This window comes from Hypomesus nipponensis, chromosome 15 (assembly GCF_054491055.1).
Source record: "Hypomesus nipponensis isolate SF chromosome 15, ASM5449105v1, whole genome shotgun sequence".
NCBI lineage: Eukaryota > Metazoa > Chordata > Actinopteri > Osmeriformes > Osmeridae > Hypomesus > Hypomesus nipponensis.
The window spans coordinates 11,037,376-11,057,109 of NC_140375.1; the positions used below are offsets into that span (position 1 = coordinate 11,037,376).

General features: G+C 42.8%; 3 protein-coding genes across 5 annotated transcripts; 2 read left to right on the top strand and 1 right to left on the bottom strand.

The window, feature by feature from the left end:
* The first annotated feature begins 203 nt into the window (after positions 1-203).
* ap2m1b (adaptor related protein complex 2 subunit mu 1b) lies at positions 204-8,553 on the top strand. Its single transcript, XM_084673430.1, has 12 exons — positions 204-339; positions 1,485-1,597; positions 2,841-3,106; positions 3,718-3,800; positions 4,009-4,014; positions 4,152-4,287; positions 4,402-4,546; positions 5,797-5,916; positions 6,023-6,158; positions 6,346-6,443; positions 6,632-6,743; positions 6,863-8,553. The coding sequence occupies exons 2-12, from the start codon at positions 1,524-1,526 to the stop codon at positions 6,995-6,997; spliced, it is 1,311 nt and encodes a 436-aa protein (XP_084529556.1). The 5' UTR covers positions 204-339; positions 1,485-1,523; the 3' UTR covers positions 6,998-8,553.
* Positions 8,554-11,447: 2,894 nt separating this feature from the next.
* On the top strand, positions 11,448-15,028 carry mmp23bb (matrix metallopeptidase 23bb). The gene is made up of 8 exons (XM_084673674.1): positions 11,448-11,952; positions 12,351-12,493; positions 12,746-12,885; positions 13,006-13,173; positions 13,410-13,574; positions 13,699-13,809; positions 14,160-14,286; positions 14,450-15,028. The coding sequence occupies exons 1-8, from the start codon at positions 11,830-11,832 to the stop codon at positions 14,640-14,642; spliced, it is 1,170 nt and encodes a 389-aa protein (XP_084529800.1). The 5' UTR covers positions 11,448-11,829; the 3' UTR covers positions 14,643-15,028.
* A 429-nt stretch (positions 15,029-15,457) lies between these two features.
* On the bottom strand, positions 15,458-19,666 carry pcyt1ab (phosphate cytidylyltransferase 1A, choline b). Of its 3 annotated transcripts, none has more exons than XM_084673675.1 (9): positions 19,267-19,666; positions 18,610-18,724; positions 18,410-18,506; positions 18,190-18,306; positions 17,710-17,861; positions 17,489-17,567; positions 17,266-17,408; positions 16,979-17,167; positions 15,458-16,766 (listed from the first exon to the last, which is right to left on the bottom strand). In XM_084673675.1, the coding sequence occupies exons 2-9, from the start codon at positions 18,715-18,717 to the stop codon at positions 16,563-16,565; spliced, it is 1,089 nt and encodes a 362-aa protein (XP_084529801.1). In that variant the 5' UTR covers positions 18,718-18,724; positions 19,267-19,666; the 3' UTR covers positions 15,458-16,562. The 3 variants fall into 3 exon arrangements, with proteins under 3 accessions (XP_084529801.1, XP_084529802.1, XP_084529803.1); XM_084673676.1 differs by having other exon boundaries at positions 19,157-19,666; XM_084673677.1 differs by lacking the exon at positions 19,267-19,666 and having other exon boundaries at positions 18,410-18,526.
* Between the last annotated feature and the right edge of the window lie 68 nt (positions 19,667-19,734).

Here is a 19,734-nt window from a genome sequence, read left to right on the forward strand (position 1 = left end):
TAATCAACTATGCTACAATTGGTTCAGTGTTAGCCTGTCTCCGGTTGTGTTTATTCAAACATGAACTCTACGCTTTGGCAACATAAGATAATCTCCTGAATATCTTGTCTTCGATACGACCTTATGCAATGCAATCAACGATGTTAAAACATGATGCTACCATAGGTAAATGTGGGTCAAAGACTGTATTCGTGACATTGGTATTAGCTGTTAGAGCAATGTTCTATCTAGAGCTACTGACAGGCACGGTTTCGGCGTCTAACGTCAGTCAGTCAGCTGACAGAGTGGTCTGAAGGTAAGAGCGGTCGACATCTTGATTCGGACTCGGAGGACAAGACAGTGAGTCTATACCATTGAAATATTCGAGACATTTATAGATTTCAAATTGATGCTGTAAGTTGTCATTTACGGGATTTTTTTGTCATTATAGTAGCCCGATGATTGTCAGGCCGATGATACTAGCAATGTCGGCAATGCAGTAATTTTTGACCGCAAGTCGTGACAACGGTGAATACCACTGCAAACCGGGAATAATCAGCCTAGCTAGCCTAGCCGCTAGCTACATATCTGTGTATCTAGCAGATTAGTTTATCTTACATAAAACTCTTGTTGATCGGGCATTTTGGACGTTCTCCTTTCACCATGAATGTAAATTGTAAGGTGGCTTAACAGCTAGGCTACCAGCTAACAGACGTAAACCATTAAATATAGCTAGAAATATTTTTTGGTGTTGCTGTAAGCTATACAGTACAGTACCCGGTCAGTGGTTAGCACATAGTAGCTAGCACTAGCTGATCTATGGCTTTGCATTAGCTAGCTACACTACTTGCCAGGAGAGGCAGACATCTTGAGCTAGCCTGCTAGAAACCAATGTAGAAACCCTGCGACTGTGACATTCAGCCAAACCGATTAAATGTTTAAATAGTTGTTTTGCAGTCGGCATCATTACGTTTTGTAACATCCGATTGAAATAATTTCTTCTTGGGCTAAGATAAGCTGCTAGCTTGTAGCTAATGACGTTATGACTGTTTCCCGCATCATTTAGTGTCTGACACCATCAATAATCTTATATTAAGACATTTTACAGAAATTTAAATGAGTAATGTTACCCTTTCTTTCTGTAGTAGATCTAACTATCCTAACCAACGATCAGATTGATGTTCAATCAAATGTTCTACATAGGTAATGGGTTTGGCTGGTTTTGCAGTCTGATTTGTCACAGTTGGATTTGGTCTAAATTAAACTAGGCGTGTTTTCTTTTTCTTGGTCTAGTATTTGTCAGTCAATAAGGAGTGAGTTATACAGGTCAGCCTCCAGTACCAATAATAAACTGTTTTAGAGACTCACAATTTGAGTGTAGAATCCATGTGTACAGAGAAGCTCTCTCGTGTGACTTACGTCGAGCAGATAACTGGATAAGAATACATCAAGCAGTGGTTGTTGCTGTCTTATGTCTTAAGAATAAGTTCTCCTTTCCCACACAGGCACACATCATGGGCTGTTATGAATAAAAGGTTGCCATCATGATTGGAGGACTATTCATCTACAACCACAAGGGGGAGGTGTTGATCTCTCGCGTCTACCGGGATGACATAGGGTGAGTAGTTTTCTGAGCAATTAATGATGTCCATGGGAGTTTTGGTGAATGGTGAAGCTGGTATTTAAGGACAGGAACAGTAGAGAGGAAGCACATCAACAACCAAACAGTTAGGGAGTCATGACTCCATAATTTGGATTGTGTATTTGCATGGCTGTGTCTGTTCATCATGATTGTCCGTTCTTGGGAGCACATTCCTCCTTCTCCTTCCTCCATGTAATTGTGATGTTCGTACAACTTGAAACGTGAAGCCTGACGTGCTTGGCAAAGATGAGATCCGGGCTATAGCCAGCCGAGCCTCTGAGCAACGTACCATTCAGCTCTAGCGTTGCTAAGAAACAAAGTCCAACACTAGGCGACCAGCCCAAGGCCTGCGTTCTCATTCACGGGATCTGTCATTTCAGCCAGCACTGTGGCCTTAGCATGACCTCTTAGCATATCACATCATCTTCCATCTTCTCTATATCATGCCTCTCCTGTAGTTCTGCTTTAAACCTTTGATTTGCCCTGCCTGATGTGTCCTTCCAATCGTCTAATGAATGGGTTCTGTGTTAGGTTGTGTTGACTCTGTGTTCTTCACATCGTGTCTATTGTGTGTGGTGTGTCTAGCTCTAACCATCTGTCTTGATGTTATTCCCAACTCCACCTCTTCCTCTGCTTTTCCTGTTTATCTTTTATGTGTCTCTCCACCCATTTTGCTGGTGTCATTTGTCTTCATATTCATCTTGCCCTTGGCTACTTTAGGAATAGGTAAGATATGCTTGGCAAGTGACAACATTATGAATGCTCCCCCATGCCAGCATGCCAGTTCCAGTTTTCTACGCTCCCTGACCATAATTTGAATTCAGGAACTCGTATACAGTACGAACCAGGTTACAGGCAACTGCCTGAAAATACTGTAATCACTCTCTGGAAAAACTGGAGGAAGATCTTTGAGAAATTATTATTGTGCAACAAAGCACACATTTGAAGCAGCACTACAGACAAATTGTGCTTGGAAATGTGTTGTGGGTGGAGTATGAAAGCCTGAAATCTCAGTTCTTTTGTCCAAAAAGCATGTTACTTTGTCCTTCATTTTAATTAAAATGTTGCAAACCCCTGTGTTATTTCAGTTTACATAGGCCTACAGTAACGTTTGGTGCTCTCCCCTTCTGAGATTCTTCCCATTCTTCTAGTAAACTACTCTTAAGTCTGACATGTCCACCTTTCCCCCTGTATCCCCCCTCCCCTGTTTTGTTAATAGACGCAATGCAGTGGACGCGTTCCGTGTGAACGTGATCCACGCACGCCAGCAGGTGCGCTCTCCGGTCAACAACATTGCCCGCACCTCCTTCTTCCATGTCAAGCGCTCCAACATCTGGCTTGCGGCCGTCACCAAGCAGAACGTCAATGCTGCCATGGTGTTTGAGTTCCTCTACAAGATGTGTGACGTCATGGCCGCCTACTTTGGCAAGATCAGCGAGGAGAACATCAAGAACAATTTTGTGCTGATCTATGAGCTGCTGGACGGTAAACACTGCCTGCTACGACACGCGCACACACACACACACAATAGGGAAAGAGAAATGCATTTAGGATTTGCTTAGTGTTTTCCAAGGAAGTGTTTGTGGAAGGCTTTGATAATGAGGTGACTTGACTGAATGCAGTCTCTTAAATGGATGTTAGTGTGTGCTTGATTACAGCATCTTATTGAGTGTGTGTGTGGGTGTTTAATTATGGGATATCGTAGACATTGCTGTTTACATACCACCACTGCAGAATTCCAAGTCCCCGTAGCGATTCCTTCTAAAATGGCCTGTAGTCAGCATTTCTGCTGTGCTGTTGTTTTTTTAGGTTTTGATTTTTATAACATTTGGATGGGAAAATCGAAACCTAAAGAAAATATAGCGCAGGCAGTTGTTGTCGTGTGCCGATGTGCTGCTGATATATGAAGACCTTTCCAACTTCCACTGACATGTTTTGTGCGTCCCATGACTATCATATTTGTTGGGGCCACTCACAAGTGAGGTTAGTATTAAGTTGACCACCCCCCCCCCCCCAACTGGTAAGCTTGCAGCCAGACCTGTGGTTAGCCGGACAGTCCTCCTGGTTCTTGGTCTCACGGTCACCTTCCTCTGTAGAGATCCTGGACTTTGGATACCCCCAGAACTCGGAGACTGGCGCCCTGAAGACCTTCATCACCCAGCAGGGGATCAAGAGCCAGGTGGGTGAGATGAGTGGGAAGCCAGGCACAGTGGAGGTCTGAGGGTCATGTCTTCCTGAAGCTGTCTGTGGACCCCTAGACGTGGGGCTTTATTAGTGAAGGATTACACGGGTGGAGGTGAAGTGTGTCATGTCTTGTCTTTCTTTTCTCACCTCCATTTCAACATGGACCATGTTTCTCCGCGCATTCGGGCTATTCTGTTCTCCAGCACCATGTGAGTACTCCTCATTAGGACGTGTTAAAATTAGGCATTCATGTATAATCTGTACTGACGTCCGTCTCTCCCTCTTTTCTCCCTACTTGGCCTTCCGCTGTATCCTCCTCCATCCTTCCATCCACCTGTCCTAACAGACCAAGGAGGAGCAGTCCCAGATCACCAGTCAGGTGACGGGACAAATTGGTTGGCGTCGGGAGGGCATCAAGTACCGCCGCAATGAGCTCTTCCTCGACGTGCTGGAGAGCGTCAATCTGCTGATGTCTCCTCAAGGTAAAAAAACACCCGTCTTCAACCCCTCTCAAAAACAGTCTTACAACCCGCTCATAAGTCACGAACAGAGTCTTCCTGTCCTGGTGTTGACCCCTGGCTGTCTCGACCGCCCAGGCCAGGTCCTGAGTGCCCATGTCTCTGGGAGAGTGGTGATGAAGAGCTACCTGAGCGGAATGCCCGAGTGCAAGTTCGGCATGAACGACAAGATCGTCATTGACAAGCAGGGCAAGGGCGGGGCCACCGACGAAGCGGCCAAGAGGTGAGATTCTGACGGGACTCGGGACAAGCCAGCGCTCACAATCACATGGCTCTTCTGTAACGGAAAAAATACTTTTTCTTCCAAAGTTGTCCTTGACTTTGTGTTTTCGAAGACGAGCCCTCTTCAAAGGGGGGGGGGGGGGATCTGTTATATGAAATCAGTCGCTCTGGCTAAATGTTTTGATTTGAACAGTACAATGCAGAAGATCCCAAACACAGCAGGTGACAGGTAGGAGGAATAACATAATAATAGAGTTGCATAATGTAGAAACCTAAGATTAGAGAAAGCTGTGCATTGCTTCTCTGAGGTACAAATTTGGACGGTTGAGTGTTGGCTGCATCAAATCATAAAGTTCTGTCATGGACCTCCAAAGACGTTTTTTCATTAGCAGTAGTTGACAACTCGATGATAAAAAAAAAAAAAAAAAAAAAAATACATGCTTTGAAGTGAAAGCATGCATTGAATCATTCTGCAACTAATTCACATGGCTTGTTTTATGACACTACAGTATATGGTGCTTATGTAAAGTGATTTAAGTTTTTATTTTTTTTAAGTGTTTGTGTTTCCCCCCCTCTTGATTCGTGTTTAATTTTCTCCCTTCTCTGTGCTGGACCTCAGTGAGTTAGGGGGCAGGTAGCGTACCTCTCTCACTTGGTCAGACTGCTCCTCATTCTCAGTCTGCATCTGCCATTTGTCCCCCCCCCTCCAATACTAGCCACAGGGCATGCAAGTCAAACGACCAAACAAGCTGTATGGTGTGACTTTGACTTGCATGACTCGGTATGTTTGTGTTATCAGGGCGACCTGAACCTGAGCTCGCTATGTGCATTGGCTTGATGGTACATTGACTCAGTCATGGTCATTTAGTTTATTTTCCCCAGTCACTCGTATGGTGTTGTCAGTGTGTGTTTGATAAGAACTCCATTCATCCCGTCACTGTTTGTTTCTGTCTCCAGGGTTTGTTTGTCTACGTTTTGTGTTATTGTGACAGACACTAGACCATTGCGGTTCTGTGTGTAGCGGACTCCATAATGCCCATGTCAGTGTGTGTTGTTGTCACAGCCTTCACTGGTGTCAGCTCTGTAGCATTTACTAACATGTAGTGGGGGTCTGGAACCACGTGGACCGTAGATTGTAGTCGGTCATCACTTCCCCTTTTTTACATAGTCAACTTTTATTTTCTCACTTCCTCTTTTCAACCTCCAATAATCCCTTCTCTCTCTCGTCCTTTTATTCCCCTCTCCCACCAGTGGGAAGCAATCCATAGCCATTGATGACTGCACATTCCACCAGTGTGTGCGCCTCAGCAAGTTTGACTCGGAGCGCAGTATCAGCTTCATCCCGCCGGACGGAGACTACGAGCTCATGAGGTCACACTCCTTTTTGTGTGTGTGTGTAGGTGTGATTGAGAGAGTGTGTTTGCCTGTCGATTTGTTGTTCTCCTGAGGGAGTTAACTGTTCTTCTCTTCTATGCAGGTACCGCACCACCAAGGACATCATCTTGCCCTTCCGTGTTATTCCTCTGGTGAGGGAGGTTGGCCGCACCAAGCTGGAGGTCAAGGTGGTCATCAAGTCCAACTTCAAGCCCTCTCTCCTGGCACAGAAGATTGAGGTATGGCAGCCCATTTTCCCTTTAAGGCGTGCAACCTCTCATGTGATCTGCGTGGTTGGTTCTGGCAGCATATGATCACTTATGTGACAAGAACCTAAGGAACAGCACTTCTTCAAATAATGAAAAAGGACAGTACATAGAAGGGATTTTTGTTTGACGACATTTTTATCACACCCTCTCTCTTCAGGTCCGCATTCCCACCCCTCTCAACACCAGCGGGGTCCAGGTGATCTGCATGAAGGGCAAGGCTAAGTACAAAGCTAGCGAAAACGCCATCGTCTGGAAGTGAGTTTTCATCATAGTTGAATGAACCAATACAGAAGCCAGTGTTTAATTTCCTGTTTGCTTGTGGTTTTGTCAACTTTGTGTACAAAAGCAGTGTACGAAACAAGCTTTTTAAATAGGGATTTCAAGTCGTACTTGTGGTGTCTGTGCTCTGACTGCTGGTTCTGTCCGACTGGTTATTTGTGCAGGATCAAGCGCATGGCAGGGATGAAGGAGTCTCAGATCAGCGCTGAGATCGAGCTGCTGCCCACCAACGACAAGAAGAAGTGGGCACGCCCCCCCATCTCCATGAACTTTGAGGTGAACTCTCTTGACATACTCGATGACCTCGACAGCCAGGCTACGATCAAGTAGCCTCAAACATGTTTAACCCTCTGCAGTATTGATCTTAACCTCTCAACCCCCCCCCCCTTTCAAAGGTCCCCTTCGCTCCCTCCGGCCTGAAGGTTCGCTACCTGAAGGTGTTCGAGCCCAAGCTGAACTACAGCGACCATGATGTCATCAAATGGGTGCGTTACATCGGCCGCAGCGGGATATATGAGACCCGCTGCTAACGGCCCTCACTCTCCAGGGAGCAGCAGGAAGACTGGAACAAGGGAGGAGTCGGGTTGTGAAACCGTTTGAAACTCCTCCTCTTTTTCCCCATCTTTGTGTGCTGGCTTAAAGCTTGGATAAAACAGGAGGGGGGTGGGGTGTATTTTAGAGGAATAAGTGAACATGCTGATGTAGATGTGGACAGGAACATCCGCTTCTGTTTTCCTCAAGATGTGGTTTACATTTCGGCTGTTGCTCGACCATCCTATGTATTCCCCATGACTGTGTCCTCTGTCATCCATGTGATCAGCTGAACTAGGACCCCTTGATGCTGGTGTAGGACTAGACGTTCTTTGTTTCCTGTAGCATTTAGCTAGCAACATCTTAATGCCAGTCCCACGCCTAGCCCCCTCATCTACACTGGTGTAATCACTATTTAGTCTAGAGAGTACTGTTTAAGAAGGAGGCATTGCAGGTGTAACACTATTTCCCATACATTTTATACAGTTTTTTTTTTAACATCCCTACTCACCCTGGTGTATTAGTTATGGAATTGTCAGTTTTTGTAGGTAGTGCTTTGTCCATCCATACATTTTGCCACCTATTCTATTATTGCACTCAGTCATCCTTTTCCCCTCGTCTAGTAGATGTTCATTTCATTATTGTATTTTCTCTACCCATTCAGATTATAATGGAATGTTTTTGCTGTGGTATCTGTTGGTTTGTTTTGTGTCAGTGCTGCAGATAATTTTCTGTGTGACCAAAGTTGTATGAGAAACAGGAAAAAAACTAAACACAAAAAAAGATGAGAAAAAAAAAAAGCAAAAATCTGTCTCAATATATTAACACATTTCTACGTTATTTGAGCTTGGTGGAGCTAGTCCCATGTTTCTTGCTGTCGGTGTCTGTAGAAGTCTGTTGAACTGACCTGTGTGTGTGTGTGTGCGTGTGTTGCTGTTCAGCCACAGTTTGCAAAACATCTCTCAGGAGTCTGGAATGTGTATTTTCTCATGCCCCTTACTTGGGCAAACGAGCAATTCCATACACTATGCTCTGATACCCCAAGCCTAGCTTACTAACCTATCCTTAGATCCGTTTACTGAAGTATTTATGGCACAAGTGTTGGGAGTGTGTTACTAAGGACGAGGAGTGTACAAAATGTCACTTGAAATCGGTTTTGTACCTGACTTTTCTTGTCTGCAGTTGAAACAAACATTCCACCCATGTCTTCATAACTAATGCATTCCTCTTGACGTCTTTAGCTGTCAAATCATGACTTTTGTGCATCAGATCATCCGGGCATTGAGATTATCATTACATGTAGTTGTCCATACCTGTTATTATTTGAAATCCCTGCATTGTAATATAATATTCAATACTAATAACCTGTCAACTGGAATGAGGTTTCCTAAACCAGTATCTCACCAGAAAAGGCCCCACTATTCCTGCCAAACCCTGGGAGATGGACAGGTCGGAGGTCCTTAGACTAGTCCCTCCTCGGCTACAGTACAATGTGTTTGAACCCCATTTAACTTTGTGACTGTAAATGTAATCCTAATAAAAAGGTGTAACCGATTATTCTTGAGGATGTTTTTTTTCCTTGCATGCTATGAAATATGGTTAGACAGCAAAAATAGTTGAATGAGAGTTAACCCAGTGGTTGTCAAACTGACTACCAAGGAAGATCAGGACACAAATATATTTCTCAGGAAAGAAACATACACTTCAATCACATTTAAGGGTCCAGTCAAATGGGACTAACTTATTTTATAATAAAAAGGAATTATATATATAAATATATATTTGATATATATTTTGAATCTAAAGTACTTGGACTTGGATCCAGGCACACAGCTACATACACTGCATTTTTTTAAATGTGTTTCTGTGTAATTCGGGATAGCCTGTCTTTAGCAGGTAACCTAAGCACATGTCTAAGGGGTGTCCCTCAATGTCTCACCAATCTAGTGTGGATACCATCTCCTCACAAAGTACTGTTGCTGTGGCCTGGGTTCGAGTCCCCCCCACACACATTTCCTGCATTAAACAATAAATATTAAAACTAAAAATACTAAAAATATATATATTTTAAAAGAATGTGGAGCTAAAACTGAAAGTATTGTTCACATAATTTGTGTGTTTAATTCTGGGAATTCTTGAATGGCATCTAGTGTTTGGAGTGAATTGTTGGAGAAAAAGACTAAAAAATAGCCATCTTCTTTGTGATGAAAGGAAAACAAAGTTGGGGTACAAAGTGGCCGTTTAAGAAATAACGTTGCGAGTGTTAACGTCGACAGACAGATGAATGGATAGATGAGTAATTAAATTCTCATCTCTCAGGGACCCATGAAAGAAGATCTCCTGTCAGACTTTTTTTTGCTTTCCCCCCTTCCGCCTTCCTTTGCTATTTTCCTTCTGCGCCTTCCCATGGAGAGTGACACGGCAGGGTCACGGAGGCCCGAGTTCCGCAGTCACCTGGAATGCAGCCAGAGCCTTGGACCGGAGCCAGATCCAGTGAGGGGTGGGACTTAATGAGCCTGCCATTCAGGTGCCCTTAACCAGAACTTTCATGTCAACATGCAGTTTACTGTATTGACGTATTCACCCAAGTACCAACATCTACTGCGTGCCATGATTGTTGAAGAGACTTAAAATTCATCCTAATTATTTCTGTCTGCCTTCAAAAGACAAAGATGAAGTAGACTAATCAAATGGCGATATTTCATTAGGAGAAACAGATGCAACAAAGCCATGTTTGTAAATTCAAGATCCCTGAATCAATTATTTAATGCACTATTACACAACACCAAAATGACCTGCTGTATGCATTTAAGTTTCCAGGGGTTCTCTATTTAAAACCACAGGCTGTCTTGGGGCCTTCCTGAGGTCAGCTTGAGTGATTGGGTTAGTGGGCAACTGTGGAACACTTGGCCCAGTAGAGTGGGCCCAATGCCAAACTGTTTCACTGCCAACATTTAAATCTAGACAATGGATTTTAAAAATTCGAAAACACTTAATATGCTGAATTTGCTGAATTTCAAATGATTGTTCGTGCATTTTCTCAAGGTGACTACGTTTGTGCAGTGATGCAACCACTCAATGAGTCAATGAGGTCAACAGAAGCCTTTCCATGCCATTCCGTCAGAGAAGGGAAACCATAATCATGTTCTCAGTCATTGCAAGATGGAGTTCCAATGTGTAAATCGACTGGTAAAAGTTACAACCCATCATGGTAGCCTATTTGTCTTTGATGAAATGTATCAAATATATCAGGGTCTATTAGTACAATAACCAAAGATACTAATGAACTTGAATTAAATACATAGACCTAATCATATGGGCATCTGGCCTGGTATTTAACTGTAGCCGGTGTTGATCAGTTAAACTCACTCCTCATGTATGTAACAGGCCACCCACGCCAGCAAATGTTGTTGCCGTAGCTGGTAGTGGTCGCACTTGGGATGTCAGAGGTGGCGGGTTCGATCCCAGTGAGGGGTGAACATCGGCCGAGTGTACCTCTGATGGAGCGAGGCCACGTCTGTGACATAACAATTTGGGTTGAATAACGTTATTTTCTTGTCTTGCATGAATTGGCGGTGGCAGCTGCCACCTAACAAAAAAGACTTGCCACCCCAATCTCATTTTTGCATAAATGTAAAATCTCGTAATGCAAAAATATATTATTAGTACATTATAGTAGGCCTGCATTTGATTACACCATTAAAATAATATTATTGTTCTCATTAGAACTACAATGTTATATTCATTAATGGTGGTTATTTTTCCCGCGCCTGCTCCATGCCACACCACAAATACCTCCAGCCTCTTTGCCACCCCAGGTGAAAATGTCTAGATCCGCCCCTGCTTGCACGAATCATTCTTTGAAATCCCAATGCTATCCCAATTTGACTGACATACATCCTTAATGGTTCTTGATGGAATTTGCCAACAGAAAATACAGAGTGTTTTAACAGATGGTGGACCAAGACGATGTTCAGAAAACTGCGCATCTGGAACCAAGTATCTGTGACAACATCGTCCGTTGTACCCACCTGCAGAATCAGTGGATGGCACTGCGCGCCACAGGCGTCAACAGGTGAAAAAAACATAGGCCCTACTCCCCGGCTGCAGACTTCAAAAATAGAATTATGTAAATATACACCATAAAACATGCTGTTTCCTTCATTTGCGTGTAGTCCAATATTCGTTGGTACAGAGACAGATTTAAGAAAATACCTATAGCCTATGAATGAGTTCCCTAATGGTAATGATATTTCTAGACTATATGGCTCATGAGTCCCCATTGACCCCATTCCCACCATCTAGTCTATACGACAAATGTGCGCAGTTTGAGACCATGTGAGAATTGCAGAGCGGAGGTACGGCAAATTGTTGTTTTAAAACTGGGCGGTTCTGCCTCTGCCCTACCATTCGACTGACGTGCCCAGATCGTGGCTTCGACACCTGATCCCCTCAAAGCACAAGGATTCTGCCAAAGTTGAGAGAACGAGATTGAGATGCAGGACTGTTGGATTTAGTTAAAAGTGGATGGCAATAACAGTCATAATTCTGGAGGTAAAGTACGTCGAGAATAGAGGATGACAGATTGATGAAAGGAGAGCTGACTTGGAGCTCCAGTTTTGGCCAAACTATATTTTTAACAAGGTTACAGTTTGGATTATTGAATGCAATGCACGATCGCCCCGGGAACAAAATATTGTCCAGCAATACCCATGCATAATGCCAAAGATTTTTTATACAAAAAAATCAAGTTTTGCATCACCTTTGCATCTGCTCTGAAGTCTGAACTGTGAAATTTAAAGGACCCTAGGTAGCCTACGGAGTAACCGAAATGAATTTAAAAGATTTAACACCCGGTTTCCAGAGGCGAGGGACTAGTTTAAGACTTCTACTGTTGGTGTTCATTACCACTGTGATAGATTGGGTCGGCGGGATCCCGACGTGGAAGATAGAGGTATGTGTACAACTATAGACAAATAAAATAGTAAAATGCATATAAGTGAAAATGTCATAACCACATAAACGTGTCCATTGCTTGTTGTCGGATTTTGCAAAAAATCGTCTAGAAAGCTGTGGAGTAGCGGCTCTCACATGTGTGTGACAGATATTTGCAGCACAGAGGCAGATCGAGAGAGAATGTCAGAGGGGGTCAGGATGTGAACAGGAAGTCGTGTTGCATATGTAAAGAATTACCATACTATGCAACGTAGTTTTTCTTCAAATCGATATAGTGGGTATTGGTTGCTAGAATATAAATGATCGAATTGTGTCAAGGATTTTTTTTATTTATCTGGTGTTCAATGACGTCAACATCGGGTGCTTTTTTTCTTCCGTTCTCTCACATTCTCATAGGGAGCAGATGTGATCTCCCAAAAGCCACTTATAGAGACCTTCACGTCTGTGCATCCTCTGTCAGGAGTGACAATGAGCCGGTCCAAACGCTATGCCATCAACCCTCTAGGCCACAAATGGGAGCACTTTAACATCACCTACAAGTAAGAGAATTAAAAAGTGGAGAGGGAACTTTGGCATTGATTCTGTTGTCATTCAGGAGTCTGGAATAGTTGTCTGAATGCCAGGGATGCAAGAATGGTTGCCGAGTGCTTCCAGTGATATTGATGAAAGACATGAACGTGCTGATGGTGTGTATTTTCACAAAGCTAAGTTTGGATGGTGTTTGACTGGGTAAACACATTTTCCTTTGTTCTTTAAGCTCCATCGTCTGTCATGTCCTGTGTATTTGTCAGAATCACCAAGTTCCCCAACACCCTGAACAAAGATGACACCCGTAAAGCAATCAGCATTGCATTCACCAAGTGGAGTGATGTGTCCCCTCTCTCTTTCAATGAAATCACAAACCCAAACAAGAGCGCTGACATCATTATTGGTAAGAAAGAACATCAGTAACAAAATCTCAGAAAGGGGGTTTCTGTCTTTTAAAGTCCGGTGTTCTTTTTATGAAACATGCATGCATGGATGTGTGTGTGTGTGTGTGTGTGTTTGTCAGGCTTCTACACCTTTAACCACACAGACTGCTGGTGGTCTCCACTGCACCCATGCTTCGATGGGCTGAATGGGGAACTTGCCCATGCCTTCCTGCCACCCCGAGGAGAGATCCACTTTGACAACCACGAGTTCTGGATTCTGGGAAAGTCCCGCTTCAGCTGGAAACAAGGTGCAGTCCATCATGTCTGCAGAGGCTCTGCTTCCAGTCCCAAAGAGCAGCCGATGAGGAGGATCCAGATGGGGAGGATGACAAAAAAGAATAGAAGGCTAACAAAGCCATCAACAAATAATTTCATGATGAAATATTGTTCATGCCCTTCATACGCACTGACCATAACTGTTGTAGTTGTTCATTGGTTTTCTTTTCTTGTATTTATTCTATTTGATTCTCCCCCCATCCCCCAGGTGTGTGGTTGAATGACTTGGTCCAGGTTGCAGCACATGAGATCGGCCATGCTCTTGGTTTGTGGCACTCCCGTGATCCCCAGGCCCTGATGCACCCCAACGCCACTTATACTGGCCAGAGGAACATCGCCCAGGATGACATCTGGGGTATCCAGCGGCTTTATGGTAACTGACAAACTATAATGTAGCAGGCTGGCTCGATAAGTCTTGTATAAAATGGAATTCAGTTTAAGCACTATCCATACATGTCTTTGTGCTCTGCCTTCAATGTGCATGTGCTGTGTTTCAGGATGCATGGACAAGAGGCGTGTGTGTGAGCCATGGGCTCGTCTTGGCTTCTGTGAGAGGAGGAAAAGCTTCATGAAGAAACACTGTCCTCAGCGTTGTGATCTCTGCTATGGTTAGGCTGCCAATTGTTCTGTAAATCTAGGTTTGATGGTGTGTTTAACAAAACACAAAACTTTTGTTATGATTGTTTATCTTTTCATGTCACATGTGGGAAATGGTTGTGCATTTGCAAGAGGCATTGCCTGACAGTGTTTGCAAAATGTATAACTATTTAAAACTATGTGCTATGTAGCCAATGTTCTGTTTAGCCAATCACCTCTTTGGTGGATAGCCTTGTTTTGACTGTGGAGATATCATTATTATTTTGTCCTCAGATCACCAGCCCCTTAATGGTGGAATGTAAGCCTGTGGGAGACTGGGGTTGGGGTTTAATGGTTGTGGTATGTCACTCTCTTCCTACAGAACCCCTGGAGGCAGTTACCACACCAACTACACCTCCAGCCAATGTTAAGATCAAGATGGTTCCTCGTGGAAAGGTTGTGGGCTTTCGCTGTGGAACAAAGAATCCTCGATCGCCTCCCAAAGTCAGGTGAGAGTGTTTAAAACTTAGAGACCCATTTCTGAGTTTAAGAAACTATTATTCAAGGTTTCTTTGTCCTTTTTAGTTTATTTGATTTAAAAGTATGCCTATAGAATGTATTGTATTGATTTACTGTTTCCATCTTCTCTTTTCTGGGCCGGTCTTGCTCCAGCTGGTACAAAGATGGAGAGCAACTACTCACTTCCATCCCTGGTTACATAATCATGAAAGACCGCGATCTCCGCATCGTAGCCAATGAGTTCAACGAGGGCATTTACACCTGTCGAGTCCATCGCAGTGGCAACATTGTTTCAGCCAACTCTTGGGCCATCCGTTTAAAACCAGAGCAGTCTTCCAACACTTGAGTTACAGTTGACAGTAACAGGGTGAAGGAGGGAAAAATTGAGTTGTGTTGCTGTAAATTGTGTAGCATGAGTCAAGTTATGATGAACCAACAAACATGCCAACTGGGACTTTTCTCAAAGTTTCAACCTGTCTGCTGAAAGCACACATCCTGTCCACTATGGACCTCACAGAAATGTCGTGAAATTGGAATGGAGAGTGGATTGGATACCGGATTAACCTCATTCTCTTGGCATCACACCAAAGGGCTAATGTTATACACCCTTTAAATTGTCTAATGTAATCCTCATTTATGTTTTTGTTAAGACACATCTCACTGTATAAGCCAACTGGTTTTAAATATGTCATTAAGTAACGTGTGAGTAAAGAAAGAAAAAATTTGGAGGCAGTTGGTATTTCCAGGTCTTTTGTTAGTCATGACTAAATAATTGTTCGTACAATTTATGAAGATTGAAATAATTGAAGACATAATGCAGCTAATCTTCTGTATATTTTATTACAAAGTTTTATACCATGTTAGTTTGTTTTATATGGATTTTAGAAAAAGTAGAACATATTTTCCAAGGTTATTTGGTGGTAGGAATAACTGTACATTTTCACGTTTTTGCAACGCAATACAAAATTAAGCCTTTGAGTGCTATTCAAGTATTTTTACTTCAAACTGAAGCACATTGTCCTCATCTTGTTCCAAGAGATGAAAGATAAACTCTGAACAGATCATACAATATATCCAATATCTGTTTTACCCAGGGAACTACTAAAACAAAATAACACAATAGTTGTATAAAGAGTGCCATTATTTTTTAGAGTTGGCCAGTAGATGCATACACTTTATTGAAACTGACAGACAAAACATCAAAAATAAACAACAGGCACAAAAAATGCCTGGAACTGGAAGCATCATTCAGTATTTAGTACAACAACTTAAAGCTTTCCATCGTGTGAACAGATCCTCAATGTTGAAAATCTCTAATATCATGGGTTGAATTGGAGATTAACATGTGCATTTTAAACAGTCAAATGGTCACTTTATACTGCATACATTTAGTTGGGCACTGGAGAATCCTATAACAAGCTGTCTGGGACAATTAGTAACACAATGCAGCAGTGAGCTAAGGTGGTGCATAATAATCCAACACTGTTCTATGGCTTAACCTGTTACCTGATCAAGCAGGGTTGAAAGCTTCACATATTTCAACAAATTGTAGAACTGAAAATAAATTAAACAGATTCTTTGAATAAATAAGACAAATCACATTGCAATCAGGTAATCAAACAACTACAAACCTAACTAAAAAGGTCCTAACAAAATACTTTTGGTCATAGTTTCTATCTTGAGGAAGTACTGGAGAGAAGAGAGAATGTAGACTTATGGGGAGAAGTAGCTGATAAAATCCTTTAGACTGCTCACCGATAAACTAAGTTTGTGTCTCCTGCCTGAGAGCAGAGGCATTCCATTGCTGCATGTAGGGGGATGTGCCCCCCCCCCTCCTTGTCTAGCCCAACTAATAAAAAAAATGTGTTGGAGGGAAGTCTTTGTTTGGGGATAAAGAAGCAGACAGCCGTTATGAGGCTGGGTTGGTTTTAGACAACCAAACATTGTGGAGGCACATAGCTGTATGGTCTCCCAAGCTGGAGAGCATGCATGCGTCTTAGAATGTCAGCTACTTTTTATATGTTATATCATCAGTCAAAATATGTTGTGTTTTAAGTGTGTTTTAGTTATAACGCCCCAGTCCAGTTCACAGAATGATAAAACATAATAAACTTGAACAAATTCTCATAATTTTGAAATGGGTCAACCAAAGTTGACAGTGAATGCCACATTGACATGGAATAAAATACGTTGAAAGTCTCAGTACATGTCAAGACTTGTCAAGAAACAGAGATAAAGGGAGGAATGGAGGGTTTAGGAATGTCTTCTAATCGCCATTGTCATCTTCATCCTCGCTGATGCTGTATGCTGCATGGTGATTTGGTGGCGAGGATGGAGGGGAGGTCTTGGAGAAGAAAGGCAGTCGGAAGGTGGGTGAAGGGGAGCGCTCGCGTGTCGGGCTGCTGTTGGGGCTCTGTTTGGGACTGATGGCCTGCAGCATCCGCCCCTTACCCTCCTTCAGCATGTGTTTCTAAAGGGAGCAAGAACAAACCAAAAAAAAGTGATAGACAGGAGAATCATAAGTTACCACATTTACATATTTCTAGCAATAAAAGAACTTCACCAAGCTAGGTGTAGCTTTAGAGTTTGAGAGAAACAAGGGTCTACTTCCTGTTATCTACTTCCAAAAAATAGGCTCATGAACAACTAACCCTAATTCTCTAAAACTTCCAAGATGCTCACCAGCGCCCCTTCTGGACCGAACATCTGCAGGAAGTTGCCAATAAACTCCCGGGATTTCTCCTCCCACTTCTGAATCAGGTCAATGCTCTTCTCTTCCACTTTCTGCACAAATTCTTTGGAGCGCTCCTCCACATCTCGAACCTTCTTCTTCACCTTGTCCACCCTCTCTTGAAGATGGTACTTCTTCTCCTGCCGAATATTGTGTTAATACTGTATTTATACCACAAGTTCAGCTGTTATTATGCACATCTAAATTGTCTTCTACACAAAATGGTGGAAGAACTCACATTGATGAAGCTAACATTGAGCTCTTTGGCAGTGTAGCCTCTCTGTAGGTTTCGGCGCACGTAAACGTCATAATCACGAACTATGCGTGTGATTAAATCGGATGTGGAGATACCTTCTGTACGTTGTGTGGGTGCAAACATGCCTGGAAGAAAGGGGAGACGTCAGATGTCCATTCAGCACTTCTAATATAACCCACACAATAAGCTACTGCATCACATCTACCGGCTGCCTTTATGTGCTGGTACACATCATCACTCCCGGCTGAGGAGTAGGGTATATCATCATGAGCAACAAAGTCAATCTGTAAGAGGAAAAAAAGGGCATTATATTACAAGTAATAAAGTTAGTAATAAAGAGTTCTAAATTGAGTTAAACATGCAAAGTAGGCTGTATTGGGCGACTGCATCCCTGTTACCTTACAAGACTGCACTGTTCCAACTCACCTGATGCTCAGCTAGGAATTCGGGTGTAAGCGTCCACGGAGCGTTACGCACAATTTCATCGACATAGCGACAGTGACTGACTGCATCATAGCGTTCGTCTTCGTTCATGACCGTAAAACCCTTCAGGTTGTGTGTGAGATCATCACTGCACACTGAGAGAGAGAGAGAGAGAGAGAGAGAGAGAGAGAGAGAGAGATAGAGAGAGAGAGAGAGAGAGAGAGCGAGAGAGAGAAGCAGCAGACCTAATGGCTTGTCACAAACACACAAACAATAGAGATAACTACCAACTGTAAGATGGGATGTCATAGCAAAATGTTACTGATCTTGTGAAACAGATTGTTACTTGGCATTAACCACTGTAAAACTGCCAGAAGTGTCATTGGTCCTTGGTTATCTGCTGCACACAAAATAATCTCCAAAATGTATCAATGTAAAATGTAAACAATGCATACAAGGCTAAACAAACAATGTACTTCTAACCTCCAACGATGAGGTGGGTATTAGGAAAGAGTCCCTTGGCTTGCATTAACGCTCGAGCATGACCTGAGTGGAACATGTCAAAGATCCCATCTGCATACACCCGTACTGGACGATCTTCTAACAGGGACAACAAGGGACAGCAACGTGTGAACCAGAGAAAGGGAGACAGGCGGCTTTAGCAGAGTTTTTGTGTCGAAGAAAAGCTGAAACAGAGACTTACGCGGAGTGCCTTGGCGTGCCTCGTCCATGCTGACGCGCTTGTAAGGTGTGGTGGCAGGCTCAAGTTGGTCAGCAAACGGGGCAGGATCTGTTAGACCCTGAAAAACACACATGCACACTATAAGCTGGTAAATATATAGTTATTTTATTTTCATCTATTACTCTTAATGTGTCTCTTATCTCCATCAGCATTTCACTCACCACAGTACGTGAGACCTTGACGGGTGGCTCCCCCTCCCCTTTCTCTCCACAGTACCCATCCCTCCTTCTTTTTCGGTTGGGTAGCCGATTCGAGCTGTGAGGCTCCATTGAAGCACTTCGAAGAAAATATATAACTACTTAATTAAATATATATGTACGTCTATTTGAGCTTTTAATAATTCTGTTCTGAAGACTGAGGGTTTGTTACAATGGTATCACTATTGGTGTGTTGGACTTGAACTCATGTTGGAGATATCACTTTTGAGAGGACAATGTTTAGCAATTATGTATTATCTAGTAATAAATTTGCACAGCAAGTTACATCGATAACAACTGGCGTTAAGAATCAGTCACTATAACCAATTAAAATCATTGAAGTTGTAAGCTATAGCTTACAGACTGTAGCTAGCCTATCTACATTAATTAGCATCTACTGTAGCTAGCCAGCTACGACGTTGTGTATATCGCCCGCTAGCTTGCAGTGAATGGCAATCAGGAGAGATCACGTAACTAATTATCAAAATATTGCATTGAAAAAATAGCTTACTTTCTAGCAAGTAGGCGACTGTTACGTTAGCATTGACACTGGCAGCACTTACTAGCGGTTGGTTTTTGCTAGCTAGATAACTTGCTAGCTAAAAACGAGTATATAGCTACCTGGGTGTTGGCTACTTGTAAGTGCACTATACGTTAGCTAATTGCTTGAAGCTTGTATAGTACTCTTTTGATTGATAGCGTTTCCATCAAAGTCAGCAGGGCTGTAGTCCTTAGATTTGGTTTATTTATTCTGACAAAGACGCCATATAGCAGTGAGTTGACAGGTTGTTTTTACTCTGGTCTGTAGAGCTAACAAACCCGAAGTCTGACAAATGGGCGTTCTAGATCCAACTGGGGCTTGGAGCTTTGAGGTTGGATACATTCTCATTAGAATTTGTAAAGAATCGTATCGTGTATCGAAAGAACCCAGGTTGCATCTTAAAATATATACAATGCATCCTAATGTAAATCAAGTAGGTTTTACTTATATCTTGGATATCTAAGTTTACAAGTCTGATTCACCGTCCTCTAACAACATTGGATCTAGAACCGATATGGAGCAGTCCAAATAATGACCTATGCTGCCAC

Coding starts and splice junctions, on each gene's coding strand:
- ap2m1b (XM_084673430.1), top strand. CDS start 1,524: ATGATTGGAGGACTATTCATCTACAACCACAAGGGGGAGGTGTTGATC. Junction 4,547..5,796: donor ACCGACGAAGCGGCCAAGAG/GTGAGATTCTGA, acceptor CTCTCCCACCAG/TGGGAAGCAATCCATAGCCA. Junction 6,444..6,631: donor GAAAACGCCATCGTCTGGAA/GTGAGTTTTCAT, acceptor TTATTTGTGCAG/GATCAAGCGCATGGCAGGGA.
- pcyt1ab (XM_084673675.1), bottom strand. CDS start 18,717: ATGGAGCCTCACAGCTCGAATCGGCTACCCAACCGAAAAAGAAGGAGG. Junction 18,507..18,609: donor TCAAGGTCTCACGTACTGTG/GTGAGTGAAATG, acceptor TGTGTTTTTCAG/GGTCTAACAGATCCTGCCCC. Junction 16,767..16,978: donor TCGGTCCAGAAGGGGCGCTG/GTGAGCATCTTG, acceptor TGCTCCCTTTAG/AAACACATGCTGAAGGAGGG.
- mmp23bb (XM_084673674.1), top strand. CDS start 11,830: ATGAATTTAAAAGATTTAACACCCGGTTTCCAGAGGCGAGGGACTAGT. Junction 13,575..13,698: donor GGGTATCCAGCGGCTTTATG/GTAACTGACAAA, acceptor GCTGTGTTTCAG/GATGCATGGACAAGAGGCGT. Junction 14,287..14,449: donor CGATCGCCTCCCAAAGTCAG/GTGAGAGTGTTT, acceptor GTCTTGCTCCAG/CTGGTACAAAGATGGAGAGC.